Genomic DNA, 15,385 nt, shown 5'->3' on the forward strand with positions numbered 1-15,385 from the left:
ATGGTGACATCATTTTTATATTGTAATGGCTAATGCATCACTAGGATGAGTGTATTAGGCAGAAAAATGTATTTACTATTATAGCAAATATTGGAGTTAATAAAGAGTAAAATCAGCTTCTGTCTTTTTGTTGCACTTTGTTCATCATTATCAATGCTTTGTTAAGGAAGGCTTATTATAGACTCCTATATTATGTAAATGTATTTCCACTAATCTTTTATATGTATGCTATTTCTAGGTCAAGTTTACAGTGTATCTAGAGTACTGCAGAATTATGGGCAAGTGGTATTTGGTAACAAGTGCAGTCTTCTTCATCATACAACAGCTATCAGCCCTTGGTCATAATTACTGGATTGGACTGTGGGCTGATGATCCGCCTGTGAATGGCACCCAGCAGAATACTGTAATGAGACTAGGAGTGTACAGCTTTCTAGGCACAATGCAAGGTATGTCAAAAAAATATATATTTCTGTTTAAATTTTAAAGTAGTTCTGTAAAATGGACTGTGTCTATTGGTGACTAAATGCAATGGATCAGATTATAAAAAAAATAAAAGGAAAATACACAAGAGCAGAGATAAATAATTTTGATGATAACCAGGGACGTCCCTAGAATTTTTCGACACCTCAGGCAGCCACGAGAAGGGGAACGAGCTGTCAGCCAGGTTGGAGGCAGCTAAGTGGGAGACGGCGGGCTAAGCTTGGATAGGGTGAAACGTGTCAGCTGGTTGGACTAAATGCTACTGCGTGACCTGTACTAACTACTAACTAATCATGGCAAGTGAGATACGGAGTGCGACTGGATTTCTTTTCTTTCATCCAGACAACAGTGACTGCTGGAGGGTGGATGTACTCCAGCTGGCAGGCACCTGTTCATAGTTTTCCCCCAGCAGTTGTGGAGGAGCGGTGTCAATCTAAAAAAAAAGAAAGAAAGTTAGTGAGAACTTTACTCGAAGGTGCCTATCTTCTTCCTTCAGTGGAAGTATAGATTGCTCACATGCCCCAAAACTCATTAAACTCACTAGGCATGTTGCGAGGTTATCCTGTGGGTTCGCCCAACAGAAAGGAACAATCCTTGGGGCACAAAAAAATCCTAATGTTGACTTTAGCATTAGAACCCTTTGCTCCTCAGCGAAGCACTTTTCCCTTCGGGTATAATGTGGAGGATTTTCAGTTTGTAGTCTATTACCACACCCCTGTAACACCCTTGTTGCTATTTGGACAGACTCAGTTTATGTTGTTTTAATTGTGTCTAAACCACCTCCCCCCCCCCCCCCCCCTTCTAGGCTTGGAGGAAGTACTATTAAGTATTTTATCTTTTTACCTTGGATCTTCCTCTTCCTTCTTCAAGGTTAGATAAATATATATCTACTGAGCCTTAGCAGTCCTCTATTTGAATTGCATATTGACATGTCCTGTTTGTACAAGCTTCCTGATGTCAAGAATTAGCATGCTAAGCTTGACCTCTTCCCACAGTTGTCCAAATGTTTTTTTCACTAATGATCATAATGAATTTAGCTTTTGTTGACAATGTAGCCATTTAATCCAGTCCTCTTGCTCTCATGAGGTATTACGCAATTACACCTTTATTTTAATAAACTGTTTCTGTTTTTTTGTTTGCTCTGCTGAAGACCATTTTGCCACTTGGGATGATTTATATCCCCATCTGTACACAGGTTTGACATCAGTGACCTTTCCTCCATCCAGTCTTTCTTTCAGGCGGTGGTGTCTTCTATATTACATGTAGTGTGAGTCCATGTCGCTGGATGTCTCTGTAGCTATTTGGCTTCAGTTGGACTGCTTTTGGACTTCCCATTCATCTAAGATTATCTATTATTCCTGTGTCCCTCAATGGATAATAAAGACATACAAAATGCTCTACCTAACCATTAAATATATTTCTTTAAGTCCATTGAGGGATAGAGGTCCTGCCCCTCTTTGTATTTGTTTTTATTTAATGCTTGCTCACAAAACTGAGACATGATGATTGGAGGTGGGGCTATACAGGGGGCTGGCTTAATGTTTTCTGTTTGCCCATGTCCCAGCCTCCTAAAGGTGGTGGTATAAGATTATCTACTTATCCAGTTTCCCTCAATGGACTTCAAGAAAAAGATTTTATGGTATGTACAAAAGTCTTGTATTTCTTTTTAACTCATTGAAGACATTGGACATATAGTGTATGCCCTAAAAACTTCTACAAATTACCTTGGGTGCACGTCCTACATCATGTCAATCCCCCGACCACTATTTACTTCAAATCCTGGCTGTCAAAATGACAGCTGGGCTTCTAAACAGGGACCAAACAGTGTTTAGAAGCTTCATTGAGAAATACAATGTAAACATGTTTGCTATATTGCATTTTGTTTCTTTCATGTGCACATCAAAGGGTTGACCAGTAAACTGCATACAATATCCGTTATAGCAACCTTACAAGTAAGCATAAAATGTGTTCCTATATAACTCCTTATTACCCTAGTCAGCACTAATCAACTTTATCCTTTCCTTCTATTAACTATTATTGATTGCTGTTTTAGTTTTCAAATCTTTTTTTAGCTTTATAATTTTTTTGTTTTCATTGTAGTATGGTAATTGTGTTTAGTGTTGCTTAAAGGGTAAGTTCACTTTCCCAAAGGAATTTGGGAAAATTAAATTACCCCCTCCAATCTGTTTGGCCACCATACTGCCATGTAGCGCAGTCCTGCGCTATGGATTTTGAATTTCAGGTGACCATGCTGACCAGTGAGTGTTTGCCATTTGTGAGCAAAATTCAAAATCCATAGCACAGGGCTTCGCTACATGGCAGTACGGGGTACGGATAGTACATCCTGTTATGGAAATTCGCTTGGTTAAACGCACAAATCCATGCGGCCCTAAAGTGCGGCAAAGTATGTCAAACACAAAGAATTTCCCCCGTGCTTAAAAGCATGGTTGTATTACGCCCTTTTTGCGCGAGGACTGGAAGTACCCCTTCAGAGTCATGTAGAGTTAGGACACAGGAGACAGGTGTTGCTTTCTTGCTAGTTCCATTCTTAGAGACTCAGCACAGGTATTTGTTTATTTTTATAGCTGTCAGACAGGAAGTGATGTCTCAAACAGCAAACCAGGAAGTGGGGAGAGACAGGAAATGAACAGAAAACCACCATCACTTCAACATAACATAGCCAGCTAACAAAACACATGTATACAATAATCTCCTATTACCACCGGAGTGAACTTTATCCAGCATTGCTCAGTGATAAATGCCCAATAACGTTACTATGATTCTCATGCGTGCTTATTTACAGGGACAACATCATATTATCTCCAACGGTTGTTCAGGCGCACTAGAGACAACAAACGCATGTTCCTTTCATATACTGCGTTCATATACCTAATAAAATTTCCACAACAATCCATACCAGGGGAGGGGAAAGAGCTCAATATTTTAGGTTTTTTTATTTGTAGTACCTTTACAATGTGTTACGTACCTTCTGGGAGACCGGATGTGAGAGGAGGCTTCCCTTGCACCTTGTGTCCTGGGAGACTCTGAGGATGGGAACAGAGCCCAGCGGGACAACAAGTGGCAGGAGTGCCAGTGGTGTTGAGCACCGTGCAAGCCGTAATCCAATGAGACTGAGCACCGTGCAAGCCGTAATCCAATGAGACGAGCCGAGGTCAGGTTCCAAGCGGGCAATTTCAGTACAAAAGGGGTCAGGCAGAAGAATGGTCAAATAACAGTTCCGTGGTCAAGGCAGGCAGAATTCAAGGTTTGTCGAGGAAGTCCGGGTCACAAGGATCAAGCAAGATATCACAAAAACTGGAACAAGGATTAGCTAACGATAAACCAGCAACATGGTGGCACTGCTGCTGGGTTTATATAGGGCCAGTGATGTCATTTCCTGTGCGCCGCTAAGGCGCATTTTCATGCTGGTAAACCACTGCTTCTGCGCATGCGCGGGATGGTGCATTTTCGTGCTCGTAAGTTACTGCTTCTGCGCATGCGCGGGATGGTGGGGATCCGTTACACAATGTTTTGCACTATAATCATAATTATATTGTCATTAAAATGGGAGAAATTATAGAATAAAATGTATTATTTTATTTACAGCAACTAGTTGTTTTTAAAACAAACAATGGCCAAAGTAGGAGAAAGTGCATTCATTTTTACGTTTCGCTACATATTTTAATCAATATCTTGCATAGAAAATAAAAAAGCTTTTGCAAGACAATATCACATGGAGAAAGCTTTGTGTGTTCCCTAAAAAAAGTATGTGTGCTTTAGCAAAAATTACACCCAGTTAGGGTTTGTATCTATTTTAATCATAGATTTATATCTAGTTTACAATTATTTATTTGCAGACTTTAGGGATGTTCAGATACCAAATACTGTACTTGGTACAAGTACAAGTTCTTTTCCAGCTCCAGGACTAGACTAAAAGGAAAAAAATAAAAATCTGACATATTCCACGCAAAACTCTAAAAATGGACAGGACAAAATTATTGGCACCCTCAATTAATATTTGGTAGCACAGCCCTCGGAAAAAAAAACTGAGATCAATCGGTTCCTGTAACCATCAATGAGTTTCTTACACTTCTCTACAGGAATTTTGGACCACTCTTCTTTCGCTAACTGCTCCAGGTTTCTCAGATTGGAAGGGTTCCTTTTCCCAACTGCTGCTTTGAGATCTCTCCACAGGTGCTCTATGGGATTCAGATCTGGAGTCATTGCTGGCCAGTCCAGTACTCTCCAGCGCTTTGTCTCAAACCATTTCTGGGTGCTTTTTGACGTGTGCTTTGGGTCATTGTCCTGCTGTAAAACCCATGACCAACTTTCTAACACTGGGCCCTACTTGCACCCAAGAATTCTTTGGTAGTCTTCAGATTTCATAATGCCATACACACAGTCAAGACATCCAGTGCCTAAAGCAGCCCCAAAACATCAGTGATCCTCCAGCATGTTTGACTATAGGGACTGTATTTTTCTCTTTACCCCTTCGTGACGGGAGACGTACACTGTACGTCCCGGCACTTTGTGCCTATATGACTGGCCACGTACACTGTACGTGATGAGTTATATCTGGCTCTGTAATGCCGGTAAAGAAAAACTGTAATTTTGTTTCGTCTGTCCACAGCACATTCTCCCAAAAGGAATTTGACTTCCTCAGGTAAGTTTTGGCAAACTCCAATCTGGCTTTTTTATATTTCTGTGTCAGCAGGGGGGTCCTCCTGTTGTCTCCTACCATAGTGTTCCTTTTCATTCAGATGGCGACATATAGTGCGAGCTGACACAGTTGTACCCTGTGCCTGAAGGTCAGCTTGAATTTGTCTGGAAGTTGATCGTGGGTCTTTATCCACCATTCGAACAATCCTTCATTGCATTCTTTGATCAATTGTTCTCTTTCGTCCACGTCCAGGGAGATTAGCTACAGTGCCACGGTCTGTAAACTTCTTGACAATGTTGCACACAGTGGACACAGGAACATTAAGATCTCTGGAGATGGACTTGTAACCTTGACATTGTCCATGCTTTTCCACAAAAACTTGGAATGCAATTATTTCTTACAATTTGGAGAAGGTGCCAATGTGGAGAGATCTCAAAACAGAAGTTGGGAAAAGAAACCCTTCCAATCTGAAAGACCTGGAATAGTTGGCGAAAGAAGAGTGGCCCAAAATTTCTGTAGAGAGGTGTAAGAAACTCATTGATGGTTACAGGAACCGATTGATTTCAGGTTTTTTTTCTCCAAGGGCTGTGCTACCAAATAATAATTGAGGGTGCCAATAATTTTGTCCAGTCCATTTTTGGAGTTTTGCGTTGAATGTGTCAGGTTTGGCTTTTTTTTTCCTCCAATTTTTTGTGTCATACCAATACAAACAAAAAAATAAACATTTGTGCGCAAAGTGGTGCATTATCTGACACAAATGCAGGGGTGCCAATATTTGTGGCCATGACTGTATATATACAGCTAACAGCTTTCTAACAGCTTTCTCCTGTCTTAACTGACAAACTGTCATGTTGATCAGTATTGCTTCTGACCTGAAGAAGAGAGGTTCACTCTCGAATTTTTGTAAAACAATACAGCCTAATGATTTCAGGACAGTAGTGGAGCGCCAGGAGTGTCAGCACTGATATCTGAAGTGGTATGTCAACATCCCTAGCAGACTTTGTTTGATGTATTAATAGCTTTGTGTTTTTTTTCCTCCACAGCTCTATGTATTTATATAGCATCTGCCACTATAATTGTTGGAGGAGTGTCAGTGTCCCGTCAGCTCCACTGCAAACTTTTGTACAGCATCATGAGGTGCCCCCTAGGCTTTTTTGAAAGAACACCGAGTGGAAACCTAACCAACCGATTTGCAAAGGAAATGGACACTATAGATAATATCATCCCCCACATGTTAATGATGCTTATAATTATGGCACTAACCATATTGGAGATACTACTGGTCATTGCAATAGCCATACCTCTGGCTGCTGTGGTCTTTATACCTCTGGGGTTACTCTACTTTTTCTTACAGGTAATTATTGGATTGTCTGGGCCACACATTTTAATATGCATGCATTATGATTATGTTCACGAGTTATAGAAATAGAGTTCATTAGGAATAGAGTTCAGGAGAGAACTATCTTGGAAAGTTCACCCTTTCAGGTGCAGTACCCAATGTGTGGGATGACACATGTGGTTTTAAATGTTGTAGAAGGGAACTGGGGATATATTAGTGCTTCCTTTTTAGTAATACAGATACTACTCTTGCATTTATACTTGCGAGCAGGGGTGTTCCTGGCTTTTTTGCTGCATGAGGCAAAGTTAAAAGAAAAAAAATTTAAACAGTGACAACTCCAGTAGTGCGGGATACATAGAGTATGGTAAAAGTGCTCTGGAAGCTCTACAGCTGCCCATATCACTTGTACTCAAACACCTTCCCCCTGCTATAAAAATTACATCAATATGGGTAAAATATAAAAGAGAAGGTTGCGGAAAGTAAATAGATACAAAACATGCCAAGCTTCAAAATTGCGTGCACCCATGAAATTGCAAAAAACTACAGTACCCAAAATTGTCTGTAGGCGACATTTAAAAGCTTTTACAGGTCATCAGTTAAGAGTTACCCAATAATAATGGCCTGATAAAATATTGCTCTCTGTTTTCATAGGTGCACCCAAAGTTTGTTTCTGTTAATATGTGCATATATGCAGGGCTTGGGACTTTTAACAAACTTAAAAAAAAATTTTTAAAACTGACTTTATTGCTGTCACATAGGATAGGATTTGACAGGTCCTCTTTAAGGAGATAAAAAAGAGAAACATAAAAAAGAAACACCGCCTATCCTGGTGCAAATAATCCTTTTATTTGTTAGAAAGAATAAAAGTGATAAATGGTACTCACAAAAGAGGTGGATAAAAAGCATGTTGGACATAAATCTCAAGATGCATGCAGATTCCTTGCAGTCAGAGAAAACAATCCAAATATGCTGCAGCAGACCAGCAGAAAGAAGCTGACTCAGCTGAACGCGTTTTCGGGGAGTTTCCCCTTCCTCAGAATGGTGACATTAGGGGGTCTATGAGACCCCCAATGTCAGCTTTACAGCCCAATAAAACTAATCAAGCACAGATCGTGTTAGACCAGCTTCGTTTCCAGGCTCCTTGGCCATGGAATGACAGCTGAGAAACTGGAAGTGAGGAATCATTCTCACCTCCAGGTTCATTCAGCATGGAGGAGATCAGCAAATGGATGTTTGGATGGGCAATAGAGCCAGGGTATCAGACAGGAAGGGGGGGTGTACATGTCAGAGCTCCTGGAACTGATCGAGTGGCTTCACAGCTGCCTTACAGATGTAAACATACTCCTGGGTGCAATAGCTGCTGTCTGCTTACAGGGGCTCACTGCTGCCAATGTATGACATATGTCGGCAGCAACATAAGGATTAAACTTTGCAGCTACTGCTGTCTGCTATCAGGGGTGGCAGACAGCTTACTGCAAACATTGTGCAGTAGCTTTGGCCACTGCCCCCCACATGACTAAATAAAAATCTTAGGTGGCCTCAATGTAGTGACGGCCCTGCTTGTGATCAGTAGATATAGCCACGAGCCCAATTTTTTTTTTTTTAAATACTACTAGATAAGTTACAAAAATATTTTTAGGATTACTTTACAGTCTAAGTTTGTGCAGCTCTTTTGTGTGTTTTTATACCAAGCGAGCTAGAAAAGTGTAGCAGTTATAGACTGCCTATATTTTACTTGAGAAATAGAAGTTTATTCCTGAAAAATGGGCTACTATTTAAACATAAATGTCTAGTGGAGTTCACTTAAACATTCTTAATTTGAAAAAAACAAGTGAACCTTAGCTAGACATTAGATAATTTAACAAAAATCAATCAACTAACCTCTGCAAGGGGCACAAATGTTGGTATTGCTTAGTGTAGTTGCACATCCATATACAGTATACTGCTATGTGAACCTCATTATATTGCAAATGGTGCACATAGTTGAACTTTAAAGCAGTAGAATAAAGGTCAAGGTGTTTAGAAAAGTTGGTGATGATCAGCTTCAAACACAGAAACCCTTTAAAGGAGAACTATGGGGTCAGTGTTTTTCCCCATAGTTCTCCTTAGGGTAATGGGAGGACACAAACTAGCGTCCTCCCGTTACCCAATGTACAGTATAATGGAAACAATGTAAAAGGCATATTCAGTAAACCATGCTGACCAATTTTTACTAATCAAGAAAACTTTGGACGGTTAAAATAATTGGTTGTCTGTCTGCTTAAACAAATAGCTTACTTTTATCTTTTTATTACAGAGATTTTATGTTGCCAGCTCTCGGCAGCTGAAACGTCTGGATTCAGTGAGTAAATCTCCTTTGTACACTCATTTCAATGAAACACTGCAAGGTGTAAATGTCATACGAGCATTCAGAGAACAGGACCGTTTTATTCAAGAGAACAATCTACGTCTTAATACCAACCAACGGTTCTATTTCTCCAGTTTTGTTGCAAACAGGTAACTGAAAGATAGAACTGGTGAAAACATTTAAAACATATTGATTCTTAATATTGTGTCGATTCTAGTGTAAAAAATTAGCTTGAGACTAAGAGGTTTAGAATTATTTTACTATTAGCATTAAACAGGGCCTTGTGAAAGTATTGACCTCTTGATGTTTTTCCTGTTGTATTGCATTACAACCTGTATTTAAAATGGATTTTTGAAAGGTTTGTACCACATGATGTCCACAACATGCCTACCACTTTGTAGGTGCAAAATAATTTGTATTGTGACAAAAACAATAATTAAGACAAAAATAAAACCGAAATCTTGAGTGTGCATAAGCATGAAAATGAGGTGGGCCAACCAATTAACGTTAGAAGTCCCATAATTAGTTGATAGAGATCCATCTGTGTGTAATCAAAGTGTTACCTAATTTGTCACATGATGGGACCTGTTCTGAAAGGCCCCTGAGTCTGCAACACCACTAAGCAAGGAACGTGAAGACCAAGAAGCTCAGAATACAAAGACAATTTCCAAGTGAGCATATGGGGTCTGAGACCAATGTGTTCCAGAGTGAGATAAAAGTCCAGTCGACCCTGTTGAAGGTCTTTTCCACATCAGTTGACAGAACAAAGCTAGATGAGGCACCAAACAGGGCCAAGTGAATGAGGTTGAGAGCCCTGGGTAGTGTTTTCATGGGACTCCCTAATGGGGACCCCTCATGGTCCGGGCGGATAAGATTCTGGAGGTAGCCACTGTGCTTTTTCACTGGCTGACTACATAAGCATATAATAATGTATTGCATATGCTGGTCAGTATAACAAAGTGTGAAAGCTGACCAAATTTTTTATGGTTTTACTGATTGCCATACGTATGCCTTCTTTTCATGGATTGTGATTAAAGGGAAGGTTGGGATCCCTGTTTGAGAGTGGTAATGGGTATTCAGCGTTATCACTCCCAAAGACTTTCTTCCATATTCGTAGCAAGAGATAATTTGTTTGAAAACAGGAATCAGGCTTTTTTTCCACATACAGCATGCCAGAGGTTAGCTTTGCCCACGTTTGCTTAAAAAGTTGCAAAAGAACAGTAGCTTCTCCACTCTTAAGGTGCCTATACACCTTACAATTATCTGCAGATTTTCTGTGGTGAGATGGAAAAAGTGCAACAGATTGGCCCAGGTGGAGATTACTCCATCCACACAGTTATGTGTAGATGGAGGAATCTGTTGCACAATTCCATCTGACCACAGAAAATCTGCATATAATTGTAAGGTGTATGGCCAGCTTTAGCGTTATTATTGAAAAGTGTGCCAGTATGTGTGCACCTAAGCAGATAGGTAAATACACTATATTGCCAAAAGTATTGGGACACCCCTCCAAATCATTAGATTCAGGTGTTCCAATCACCTCCATGGCCACAGGTGTATAAAATCAAGCACCTAGGTATGCAGACTGCTTCTACAAACATTTGTGAAAGAATGGGTCGCTCTCAGGAGCTCAGTGAATTCAAGCATGGTACCGTAATAGGTCCATCCTTGCTAATTTCCTTGCTACTAAATATTCCACGGTCAACTGTTAGTGGTATTATAACAAAGTGGAAGCAAATGGGATCAACAGCAACTCAGCCACGTAGTGGTATGCCACGTAAAATGACAGAGCAGGGTTAGCGCATGCCGAAGCGCGCAGAAGTCGCCAACTGTCTGCAGAGTCAATAGCTACAGACCTCAAAACTTTGTGTGGCCTTCAGACTGGCACAACAACAGTGCGTAGAGAGCTTCATGGAATGGATTTCCATGGCCGAGCAGCTGCACCCAAGCCTTACTTCACCAAGTGCAATGCAAAGTGTTGGATGCAGTGGTGTAAAGCACAACGCCACTGGACTCTAGAGAAGTGGAGATGTGTTCTCTGGAGTGACGAATCACGCTTCTCTGTCTGGCAATACGATGGATGTGCCTGGGTTTGGCGGTTGCCAAAAGAACGGTACTTGCCTGACTGCATTGTTCCAAGTGTAAAATTTGGTGGAGTGCTGATTATGGTGTGGAGTCGGTTTTCAGGGGTTGGGCTTGGCCCCTTAGTTCCAGTGAAGGGAACTCTTAAGGCATCAGCATTCATGCTCCCAACTTTGTGGGGACAGTTTGGGGATGGCCCTTCCTGTTCCAACATGACTGCGCACCAGTTAACAAAGCAAGGTCCATAAAGACATGGATGAGCGTGTTTGGGGTGGAGAACCTTGACTGGCCTGCACAGAGTCCTGACCTCAACCCGATAAAACACCTTTGGGATGAATTTGAGTGAAGACTGCGAGCCAGGCCTTCTCGTCAAACATCAGTACCTGACCTCACAAATGCGCTTGTGGAAGAATAGTCAAACATTCCCATAGACACACTCCTAAACCTAAGACTGGACTAAGACTGGGATGCCATTAAAGTTCATGTGCATGTAAAGGCAGGCGTCCCAATACTTTTGGCAAGATAGTGTATATTTCCCCTTTACAGCTGGTGCTGTAGAAGTAGGACAGATAGGAAGAATATTAGCAAAATAGAAAGGCTCTTGTAGATGGGCCTAATGTGTAATTGCAGCGTTCTCCTTTCAAATGCAGCATTGATCAAACACTTACATTTGCGCTAATGTACAGATAAAGTACAGAAACAGAATGTGATTTCAGGACATGTTTGGAATGTGCTTCATTTGCTTTAGAATCTTGTTTGTCAATATGGATTTAAATTAAGGAATGGATGGCAACATTGCAGATTTGCTTAGGATAAGCAGTGTACACAGAAACACCATGCAAAGAAAAGTATATCAAACACAACCTTCTATTGGTCATTAACAATGGAAAATTAAAATCAGTTAAAACTGAATTAGGGCATGTTTCAAACACAAGTCAAATGCAGTAAATTAAAACCACACTCTTGGAAAAATTATAACTTACACACCGCACCCGGTGTGTGTTATGTGCAGAGAGGGCTGCTGCAAAGTAAAAAAACTCTTACCTTACTTTATCACAGAATTGCTTGTATTCTTTAAAATGACAAGACATTTTGTGAATGAGCAATAGTGAGGAGGGTGATGAGACTGGAGCGCTCTTCTGCTTGGGCCACATCCCTCCTTCTCGTCAGTGCCCAGATGCTTGGCGTTATGTGTGGGAGACGTGCGTGAATTATAATTTTTTGCTTTAACCTCTTGCCGTCCGCCCGTAGTAGAAAAACGGACGGACGGCACTGCTGCATCTGCGGGTTGTTTTTTTCTGCTCGCGCGCGCCTCCTAGCGGGCACGCACGGGCAGAAAAGACCCGATCAGTGCACACACGTTGCCGGGTGTTACACATATAGGCGATCAGCGGGTCCTTAGCCTGCCGATCGCCTATATGTGCTCGTTCGCGGCACTACACCCGGTCGGCTCTTCCGGTTTCCCCCCCCTGACCCCTCACCTTGATTCCCGGGACCCGCATGTACCCAAGCCCTAATGAGAGGGTGTACCTTGTTGTTTCTGTGCAACTATATAACTGCAAAAAACAAAGCTGGAATCAGTCATATCTGTTTATGCCATTGCAAACCGTAAAAGGAGAAGTGAAGGTGTTGTCCATAACAGTGAACTATATTCCACCTCAAGTTTCTCCACCATAAGTTTGAAAGACAAGTTCCTTCCTAATTCCTATTCTTTTCTATTCTATTGTAACAGATTTTTTAATTGATGTATTCATTGTGATTTCCAGGTGGCTGAGTGTACGCTGTGACCTCCTTAGTAATTTTATAGTGTTTACAGTGGCCCTTGTAGGAGTTTTGTTCAGGGAGAGCATTTCCCCAGGACTGGTTGGTCTTGCAGTTGTGAATTCTCTGCGGGTAAGTGTCCAGAGAGAAAATAGCCTCTAAAAAATCTTAACATAATGTATATATAGCCATTAAAACTCGTGGAAAAATGAATACATGAGTATGTTATGCAAGACTGTAGAAATTTGATCAGTGTCATCAAAAATCCTTTGCCAATGCTATTAATGAACCTAAAATGTGAATACCGTATATACTCGAGTATAAGCCGAGATTTTCAGTCCATTTTTTTGGGTGAAAAGTGCCCCCCCCTAGAGAGAGAGATTAATTAAGCAATTATATATGTATTGTCTGCACTGTATTAGCAGTATATACTCTATATAGAGTATATACTGCTAATACAGTGCAGACAATACATTTACAATTATACTAACATGAATGTATTAAATGATCTGTATGTAGCCCTGTACCCCCTTTTCCACTTGCAGAGCTAGGTTATTTTTCTTTTAAATAAATATTAATGTAATTTTATTGGTATCTATCTACCAGTAGCTTCCTCATTTCCCACCCTCGGCTTATATTCGGGTCAATACTTTTTCCCAGTTTTTGTTGCTAAAATTAGGTACCTCGGCTTATATTCGGGTCAATACTTTTTCCCAGTTTTTGTTGCTAAAATTAGGTACCTCGGCTTATATTCGGGTCAATACTTTTTCCCAGTTTTTGTTGCTAAAATTAGGTACCTCGGCTTATATTCGGGTCAATACTTTTTCCCAGTTTTTGTTGCTAAAATTAGGTACCTCGGCTTATATTCGGGTCAATACTTTTTCCCAGTTTTTGTTGCTAAAATTAGGTACCTCGGCTTATATTCGGGACGGCTTATACTCGAGTATATACGGTAAAATAAAATGACTGTAATCTAGCTTCAATTGTATAAAATGTTTACAATATCTACAGTATCCAAGACAAGCAGCTAAATACACAGTTGTAACATGGGGAAGTGTTTACATTCTATACAACTACTCTACAACTACTACTACTGTAATCCAAGCATCCTTTCTAGACAACAAAGTCAGATCCTTGACCTCCACTGCAGCACCACACTTTAGTCAGGAACAATGGATCAAAACAGACCCCTAACCTACTAAGTGAACTCTAAAGCAGCACACTGGTAACCCTGCTACATGCAGTGCTTTCACCCCGTCAGTATGTTGTATATGTGTCAGTATGTGTCAGTATATGAAGAAGAGCCTGATAAGCTCCCAGTGCTAGTCCTCCCTCTTCCATTTAGAGTGGTGCTGTGAAGGATATTACACAAAGGCAAAAATCATGTACTTACACTAGCTACAATTAAAATACATTTATAGTGGAAACAGCTGACAGCTGGCAAACAGATCAGTATACTAATTAACCACCTTCCATCTGGCCATTGTAACTAAACGGTCGGACTGTGGCTTCCTAGATGCGAGTGGATGCCCTCCCCCGCTCATGTGCACCGACCCCAGGGCCATCAATGACCGTTAACACTAAATTGATGAGCGGTAAAAGCTTTTTCCCCTTCCCGACCCATGATGGGATCATCCCGTCATGGGTTCTTAAGAGATAAAACAGACTCTGTTCATATTTGTAGAGCTTTACAGTAGAAGCGATTCTGGCAGCTCAGCTGCCACCAGATCGCTTCTACAATCTGGTAAAGTGGCTGACCCTGCCGTGTTTCCCGGGCTTCGCTGACCCTCCTGCGAACCCAGAACCGGCATCTCGGGTGTCGGCGGGAAGGTGGGGAGGAGAGCAGCGAATTTCCGTTCACCGATCTCCTCCCCGTTCTATGGGACCGGGAGCGACACATATTGCATAACTTCCGGTCCCTGAGCTGTCATTCCTAGTCTCCTGAAGCCCAGCAATAAGCTATTGAAGCTATTGCAGCTATCTGCACTTCAATAGCTTATTTAGAGTGGAAAGGTAGTACTAGGGGACTTTTGGACCCCCAGTATCGCCTTAAAAAGGACCTGTCACCACCAATATGCTATCACATGGGGGCCCGTAAGCCCCCTATGTGATAACAATTAAAGTAAAGTTAAAAAAAGGAAAACAAACTGTTTAAAAAATGTTTTCATTTAATATTTTTAAAAGTCCCCTTGCCCCCGCGACCACGCGCTTTTTCACGTAAACACACGTCGGGTACGCCTACGTATGAAAACGTCGATTGCGCTACACATATAGGGTATCGCCGCACACGCCAGTGTGAGAGCAATAATTTTAGGTCCAATATGTACACGTATCTCTAAATGACCTGTAGTTGCTTTAAAGCGTCGTCTATGGACTTTTTGGGGTACTGAAATTTGTCGCAGTTTTACGGACGCACACAAATTTTTTACCTGGGCATGTTGGGTATCTATTTACTCGTTCTAACCTCATCTTGTATAGTTTACAAAAAATAGTTTTATATAGTGTTTTGGGGCACTAAATTTAACTTAAGTGCATTTTTCACAACATTTTAGGGTTTGATAATAAGTTGCGCTAAAATCGTGCGACATATAAATTTGCAACTATGACCGTTTTATTTTACGGGGTCTTAGATTTTAAAAATTATGTTGGGGGTTTTGAGTAACTTTCAGGCTTAAAATGTGGATTACAACTTGTAAACAAAAGACAAAAAAAGGCC

General features: G+C 41.0%; 1 protein-coding gene across 1 annotated transcript in view; it reads left to right on the top strand.

Annotated features, from left to right (window-relative positions):
• Positions 1-15,385, top strand: part of LOC108798328 (multidrug resistance-associated protein 1-like) — a 119,497-nt gene that overhangs the window by 78,160 nt on the left and 25,952 nt on the right. Inside the window, exons 23-26 of the mRNA XM_018570068.1 lie at positions 239-446; positions 6,184-6,494; positions 8,776-8,975; positions 12,675-12,801. Coding sequence (XP_018425570.1) covers positions 239-446; positions 6,184-6,494; positions 8,776-8,975; positions 12,675-12,801 — 846 coding nt within the window. The remainder of the gene's footprint in view (positions 1-238; positions 447-6,183; positions 6,495-8,775; positions 8,976-12,674; positions 12,802-15,385) is intronic.

This window comes from Nanorana parkeri, unplaced genomic scaffold (genome assembly GCF_000935625.1).
Source record: "Nanorana parkeri isolate BGI_ZX_2015 unplaced genomic scaffold, ASM93562v1 scaffold1451, whole genome shotgun sequence".
Lineage (NCBI taxonomy): Eukaryota > Metazoa > Chordata > Amphibia > Anura > Dicroglossidae > Nanorana > Nanorana parkeri.